General features: G+C 39.6%; 1 protein-coding gene and 1 long non-coding RNA gene across 2 annotated transcripts; both read left to right on the top strand.

Annotated features, from left to right (window-relative positions):
• The first annotated feature begins 1,652 nt into the window (after window positions 1-1,652).
• LOC104946652 (uncharacterized) lies at window positions 1,653-2,875 on the top strand. Its single transcript, XR_798477.1, has 3 exons — window positions 1,653-1,750; window positions 2,512-2,610; window positions 2,810-2,875. It is a non-coding gene; the product is annotated as an uncharacterized lncRNA (long non-coding RNA).
• A 102-nt stretch (window positions 2,876-2,977) lies between these two features.
• Window positions 2,978-7,466, top strand: LOC104946653 (collagen alpha-1(XVII) chain-like; the record flags this gene model as incomplete). The annotated part of the gene is made up of 16 exons (XM_010772527.1): window positions 2,978-3,053; window positions 3,392-3,442; window positions 3,710-3,871; window positions 3,968-4,048; window positions 4,152-4,196; window positions 5,218-5,340; window positions 5,725-6,027; window positions 6,151-6,236; window positions 6,284-6,310; window positions 6,403-6,429; window positions 6,536-6,598; window positions 6,695-6,799; window positions 6,880-6,942; window positions 7,052-7,087; window positions 7,181-7,234; window positions 7,395-7,466. Coding segments are annotated over exons 1-16 (1,374 nt in total), but the record flags the coding sequence as incomplete, so codon positions are not given.
• Window positions 7,467-7,835: the final 369 nt, after the last annotated feature.

The following is a 7,835-nucleotide window of genomic DNA, read 5'->3' as shown; positions in this document are numbered from 1 at the left end:
ATTAGCCACGAGCAAAAAAGGCATTACTGCACAGAAACTCACTCATAACACCCTTATTACTTATCATAGCTGCACCTCCAACCCATCGATTAGCACCGTGAGAAGACACAGAATCGATACCTATACATTATCACTCCATGATAACAACTTGCGAAGATATTAACAAGAACAGACATCAAAACATGTGGCGCTAGGTAGCTAAAAACGGCAAAATGGCTTACCTTTGTCGTTGTCTGGTCAAAAGTGGTCTTCAATGGCATTAAAATGTTAAAAACGCTGCTGAAGGTTAATCCATAGGTTAATCCAATGTGTCTGTGTCCATTTGAAATGATTTCTGATAATCCATAAGCAATAAACCTGCTTTTCCGTTTCCAGATGTCAGAGCGAGAGATAGGTTCGCTCTCATGCAAAACTGTGTGCGCATAGCTCTCATTTCTCAATGGTAAGGTGTGTGTATGTGGAAATTCTCCTTCGATTCTATTGGCTCTAACAGTCAAAAAGAGATGTCAATCACCAAAATCGACCAATGGGTTCCAGAGAAACGGTAAAAACGGCCATTCCCACCCACATTTTATTTTTTTGCTAAACTTCTCTAAAAAGGTAAAATGTCACTTGTTTTCCATCAATCTTGATACAGGGTACTTATTATATATTTTAATTTGGATTCCTAAAGCTTTTAGTCTACCTTACCATCATCCAAGGGTGGTTTTCACTATAAGTAAAAATGAATTTTTGGACGGACACTATAATTTACAGTTTTTTACTATTTTCAATCTGAATTTTCTTTAAAATTAAAAACATCTGTATTGATTCTGACTTTTCTACATCCAACTCACAGGTTTATCATTACTTTGAGAAAAAAGATTATTAATTTTCCCCTTTTTGAAGTGTAGTTATGGTCATTTGTTCTGGAAATGTCATTTTCGAGCCTGAGACCTGAAAAACCGGCTCAGTGCTTAACAGGTTAATATTGCCTGATAGCTGAGTTTCTTCCCATTTAGTGGGTATGACACATTCATAGTTTGTTAAATGTTGAGGAGCCCTCAGACGCTGTTTCTTGCAAGATGTTACGTTTTGCCCCCGGTACCGGGGGCATGGGACTTAACTGGTACCTCAGGAGCTTGGGAATGTGAAGATGTATTCAAAATGTCAATCACTTCATCTGTTTTTCTTTCAGGCACTTCAAGTCTAGCTTCTAGCTCTGCCACCAGAGGGAGAACTCAGAGCAGAGGTACACTGGCTGCTCTGGCACATTAGTTCATAAAACATGCATAAAAATACACATTAATACAATTTCGTCCTCCAATTTACAGATTATGAAATTACATTAAAGTGCCAATGATTTTAGATCTACAACTGTTCTCTTTGTCTAGAGAGTGAAATCAGAGCAAGACTTCAGAGTGCTTCTCCTCCAGCAAGTTGTGAGTATGACCCTTTATTGTCATGCATATCCAATTTCTGATTCTAGAGAATGTCTTTATGACAGAACAATTTACTCAAGAAATATATATAAAATTGTGTGTATAATGAAACTAGGCACAGGGTGGTTGTCTGTTTGAGGCTCACTGTTAGCTCGGCTGTACAGGGACGGAGCTGGATGACGTGAAGCGCCTGCTGAGAGGAAACCGCTCCACCAGCACCAGCCCCACCCGCTCCCCCAACAACACGCTGCCTATCCCCAAGAAGGCCAGCGTTGAAACTAGGACCATGTCTGACAGCCCCACCACAGGTTCAGCCAATCAGATGCCAGGTTTGTTATCTTTGAAGGGCTATTGTGTAGGGTTGAGTGTCATCTAGTGGTCAGGCTGCACGTTGGAACCAAATGAATACCATATTTCTGAAGAGGACCCGCTTACTATGAAGATAGAGAGGCTCCATCTCAGTTAACAATAATAATGTCAGTTATTTTCAGGTGATTCATTTCTGCCAATATATCCCTCTTAATCCGTCACAGTAGACCTTGAAAAATTCTAATAAAATGTTTGAAAACTTATTTAGCTGGGTTTGAGAATTGCCTAAAGTGCTTCTGCTTTGGACCAGAGATGAGAGCCGTTTATTTCCTTCACAAGTGTTGTTGACTGTCACAAGATGATTTCAAAGCTAGGATATAAACACAATAATAGCATTCAGGAAAAGCAGAACACTAAGGTTCAATCAAAAATAAATGTTGCTTTAACATAGTAAGCATAAACAAAGCCATCAATAACTATAAACCATGTTAACGACTTACTCAAAGAATGCATCAAACTGTCCACGGATGAGGTGAGCACATGTGAGGAGAGCACATGTTACGCAGCATGCTGCTTCAGACACAGGAAGGAGGCTGAACAGGGCTGATGAACGCCTTCAATTAGTTCAGGTGTGGCCTGGTAGGTGGAAGCTAAGCCCCGCCTCCCTCAAGAGTCAAGACCATAGACAGGAGGGTTTTCAACACAATTCATACAAATTATCTTTTTTTATATTCATTTTTAGTAAATGTTCTACATTCCTCCTTTTTCTTTTTCCTACCAGAGCACTATGGCAGCATTTGGTCCGGAGGTGGGAGCAGTGGCTACGGTTACAACACTAACCCCAATAACCTGTCGGCTACCTCCACCCTTTACTCATCAGGTCAGTCTAATAACATCCGCCACCTGTTGCTACACTTTAGCAGAGTTAAACTATGTGATTTATTACATAAATAGACTTGACCTGATGTCCAATATTCATTGGTCTATGTAAGATGGTAGTTATAGGTGAATAAGGCATGCATTTATGCTTTAGGTTTTAGCCAACTGTGATATATGTGTGATGTTTTCTGTCTGTGCAGGAGTTCAGAACAACCTGACCCTCAGCTCCCCATCGATGAACGGTGGACTCTCTGCTGGCAGCACTGGTAATTCTCTTCCTGTCATGTCAAAGCCCACTGTGGTTTCACATCCTGAGCTGAGCACTGACAGTAGATACATATGTTGTTTCTCTCTCTATCTCAGTTCCTATGTATGGTCTTCAGAATAACCTGGCCACTACCAGCCCCATGGCCTTCTCTGCCACTGGAGCCAACACACAAACAGGTAAAGTAGGGATTTCCTTCTAATTGTCATAACCAGATAATATTGTACTGCCATGGATGGATTACTGAACAGGCCTACCACCCACAGGCCCAGGGGCCTTCATCTACAAAAAGAAACCTCAAATAGCCATGTCAATATTGAATCATTGAATTACATCATGTGAGTTTCATGAAAAAACTGTTGTATTAGCAAACAAAATGATTTCACAAAATACCACTCTTATAAGGAAACATAGCAGAGAGTCTCAGAGAAAAACAATGTGTTCTATATGCTTTATTATTAGAACATTTTTGAGCAAACCCGTTTTACTTTTTACCGTGCCTGTTGTCTCCTCACAGTTTATGGTGTCCAGAAAAATGTGTCTGGTACTGTAATCGGCACAACCACAGGTGAGGGATAGATATTAGTGTTTAAAAATTGCTTTGTCTTTATGAAACAGAGTTTACCCCCTTTTGTTTGACCAAACACCCCCTTAACATAATTATACTGTACATTAAATTCATTCAGAGTATAGTAAATACAATGATTTAGTATTAGGCATAGGAAAGTGACTATAATTGTTTTTTTGTTTGTTTCTAAATCACATGTAATTCAGAATGTCTGCACTCAATAGGCCATCATATGAGTTTTAATGGTTGTTTCTTTGTTAATCACAGTGAGACCCAGCAGTCCCATTAATGATGAGAGCCCAGGCAAAGACTTTAAGTTTGTGCTGATAGAGAAGGAGAATGCTCCCGTGAAGAAGGAGACGGAGCGGCTGGTCATGACCAAAGACACAGGGAAGCAGTTCATGTCTACTGCACATGCTACTACTTCTGGTAATACTAAAAACTTAGTACTGATATATTAAAAAATCACCAAAGATGATAATTCTTCCTCTATATTAAAACTGATAATGTACTATTGTATTTTAGCGTTCTTCTCTGGGGACTCCCTACAGAGAGAGAAACAGAAGTTATCATCCAGCACAATGGAGGAAGGAACAGATACTAAATGTAGACAACAAGACTTATTGTCCTCATGATTCATCACATACATTATATCTGTTGCTCGGCATGTAATTGTTTCCAATGTTTTTCATTTGTTTTCTTTTTAAAGCGGCAACCCTAAAAGTGGTCACAAAAGACAAAGCCACCTACGCAGGTACTGTAAAAAATCTCACTTTAACTTTCTTTCTATATGGAAGATTACCTAATAATATTTTTTAAAGATCAAACATGATGTAGGTTGAATGTTTAGATATGGAAAAAAATGTTCATTGTAGAAAATACGAGTTGATGAGAAGATACAACTCTGACATCTGTAGGCTATGGTGGCTGAGAGGTGCAATCGACAATTAAAAAGTGTGAATCACTTTAACAAAGCTTGAGACAAATTTACATTTTATAAAACAAATTTACATTTTATAAAAACACAATTACATTTTGTTTTTTTTATTACATTAGCGAAACACTTTTACCAAAGAAAAAACTATTTAACATTAACAAAAACAAATTAACAAGATGAGAAACACTTTTACAAAGCTAGAGACAGATTAACATTTTATAAAACAAAATTACATTAGCGAAACACTTTTACAAGAACTGAGACAAATGTACAAGTCCAGAAACACTTTAACATTTGCCGAAACACTTTAACAAACTAGAGAATCAAACCGGAAAGGGAATGCCCATCATACCATAAGTGACGTGCAAGTGATTGACACAAACTTAAGTTTGTTTTGGCTGATAGACCGCCGGTACCTATGGACGGTATGAGTGTGTTTATGGTCATTAAACATGTTTTGTCCGTTCTGTGGAAACCACCTGACATGGTTTTTGCTCATCGATATACTTTCTCGAAACTCAATAATTAACATCTTATTTGTATAACATGTGCAGAAACTGAAAGTGTAAAGACAACTATGTCTTGGCTAATGTCTAGCTAATCTGTTCCTGGCTTAGCTTTACATTTAAATTAATATAAGAGTTTTATCGATAATCTCATCTAACTCTCGCAATAAAGCAGAAATTAATTTATGCAAATATAAGATACAATAAGGGACCTACTGTATAAGCTTAGAAAATGTTGATAACTAATCATTACATATTTTACTAAAGGGTCTGGTCTTCCAGAAACAATACAAAGAGGACAGAAAATGTGAACCTGTGTGTCTGTTTCTCAGAGATCAGAGAGAGTGACTCGGTCTTCAGCTTCTGCTCCTGCTGCAGCTGGTGGAAGTGGCTGCTGGGCCTCCTGCTCAGCCTGCTCCTCCTCCTCGGCGTCCTCTTTGGACTCATCGCTTTGGGTAAGATGTGCATTCTCTCTTTGCATGACCTCCATGCGTGTCAGTCAAACCCATTTACATATCTGTCGTGGCTTCCGTCCTTATTTTTCTACCAAGCCACTAGACGCCTTAAACTGACATTTTTTACTAGTTTTCTTTCCTTTATATTTGTGTTACTTACAGTTGATGAGTTGCTTGGCCTCCAATGGTGGGATGATATTATACCATGGGTTTGCTCAAAATAAAATAACAAACTTTTACACATTCAACAAAGAAAAGAGGCCTTTACAATAGTCAAAACAAAGAGGCAAAACTCAAATAAAATTACGACGATTAGGTGGCCTTTCTTATAAAAAGAAAATACTGGCTCTAACAATATCAATAATCATCTCTCTGGCCTCACAGGTGAACAAGTGAAACGCCTGCAGAACCGTGTCGAAGCTCTGGAAGCCATCACTGGCACGGCCTCAGCCAGGTCCAGCCGCCTCTCGGCCGCCTCTGGCATCAACATCATCGACCCGCTGGACTCCACGTACATCGAGAGGAGTTCTGCTGTGTCTACCCTGACCCACTCTGACAATGGGATCAACCTGGGGGCAACTGGGCCTGCAGTAGGCGCTGGGAGTGGGCCAGGGCAAGACAGTGCCGCCCTGCAGAGAACCGTGCAGCATCTGGTCAGGACTGAACTCCGCTCTGATGCTCTGAGAGGTACAGAAATATAACACACTAATCAGTTATATTACCAACAAATCAACCCCTGTGTCAGTGAAACAACTTATTTTTCATATACTGTATATTGATTCACATTCAAAAATGTTTTTCTATTTTCAGATTCACTTGCATACTCACTAAAAGGGGAGAGAGGAGACCCAGGACCTAAAGGCATGTTTGCACAAATTATTAAGTCATTTGGAAATGTATCTTTTGTTGATATCCATCATAAAGGCTGGCTGTTTCTTCACAGGTGATCCAGGGATGCTTGGAAAAAAAGGTAAGCTACTGAGAAAATGTCATGAATTCTTAACTTCAGCAATAGGTGATATTCATTAAGCTGTATAATGGCTTTAACTCTGGCTTTTCCAGGTGACGGTGGCTTTCCTGGCCTGCCAGGTGAGACTGAAAACTAATGTGTTGTAGCTATTTCCTTGTGACAAACTCACTGCTTGATCCTGTCTACTCATATATCTTGTTCTATTCATATATCTTGTCTCTATAGGCCCTCCTGGGCAGTTTGGGCACCCCGGACAGGATGGACCGAGGGGACCAAAGGGAAGTGCAGGTAGCGTTCATTTTAGATTGTTGACTTGGTTCTTTGAGAACAAAAAACACTGGCAATAAGAACACATGGGCTGAGTCTCTCCTAATTTGTGACCAGGTGAACAAGGTTCTGAGGGTCCACCAGGCCAGAGGGGCCGGGATGGACCAATGGGCTCCCGCGGAGAGGCTGGACCACCAGGTTTGGGAGAGAAAGGAGACAGAGGTAGGTCATTTTTAGTTGAATTATCGCAAGTTACTCTTTGGGTTCAATCTTTGATAATAACAAGACCTGGGTTTTGGCAGGAACTCAAGGCGAGGCGGGACGTCCCGGTCTTGCTGGCCCTCCTGGTCCTGTGGGGCCAAAAGGTAAGGTCATAAGTCATAGAGGGATCACATTTAAAGACAATAGCACTGTTATTGCATATGTTAGACCATGTACAAATCACTTCAACATGAATTTCTTTGTTTGATTTAGGTTCTACAGGAGAGCAGGGTATCCATGGAATTCCAGGTAAAAACTCTAGTTCCACATGGATATTTGATTTTATCTGTTAAATCCTAAGAGTGGCAGTCATGTGTTGAATCTATAATCATTTGTGTGCAGGTGCCCCAGGTCAAAAGGGTTTCCAGGGTGAAGCAGGAGCCCCAGGAGCGCCTGGTACCTTTTAGAGTTACATAAGATGATGAAGTGATGGTGTCTTTGCATGAGATTAATAGATAATGTAACTGCAGTATTAATCAATATTATACTGTATGTAATAATTTAGTTCAGACCGACTTTTTTAGAGCGCCTTTGACACGTATTGTTTTTAATGCAGGTGATCGAGGAACACCGGGTATATCAGGAATCAAAGGTGACCCAGGAGAGAGGGGTGCACGTGGAATATCAGGTGTGTTAATGAATATTCACAATCACGAATAAAGATTCGAACAGCAGCTATTGCTTTTAAAAGAGCCCTCATAACTTTGTTTTCTGATGTTCTATTTAAATCCAAACACAATTGGTTCAAAAGCAATGTATGTGCTTTTTGCACAGAATACATGTTATTTCAAATTTGTTTAGCTTTAAAGTATTAGTATGTTCCGATAAAAAAAATGTATCTTGTGTCAACAGAATTTGAAACCTATTAATTACTGTATCTTACAAAGGAAATGTTCATTTAAAACGCAATAGAATTAAATCTTCCTTAATACCATGCTACGGTCTAAATCTTGTTATCAATGACACCGGTGGCCAATAAACTGTAGACAGCATCCAG

This window comes from Notothenia coriiceps, unplaced genomic scaffold (assembly GCF_000735185.1).
Source record: "Notothenia coriiceps isolate Sejong01 unplaced genomic scaffold, NC01 NC01_scaffold00011261, whole genome shotgun sequence".
Taxonomy (NCBI): domain Eukaryota; kingdom Metazoa; phylum Chordata; class Actinopteri; order Perciformes; family Nototheniidae; genus Notothenia; species Notothenia coriiceps.
This window is presented reverse-complemented; position numbering and strand designations above follow the sequence as displayed.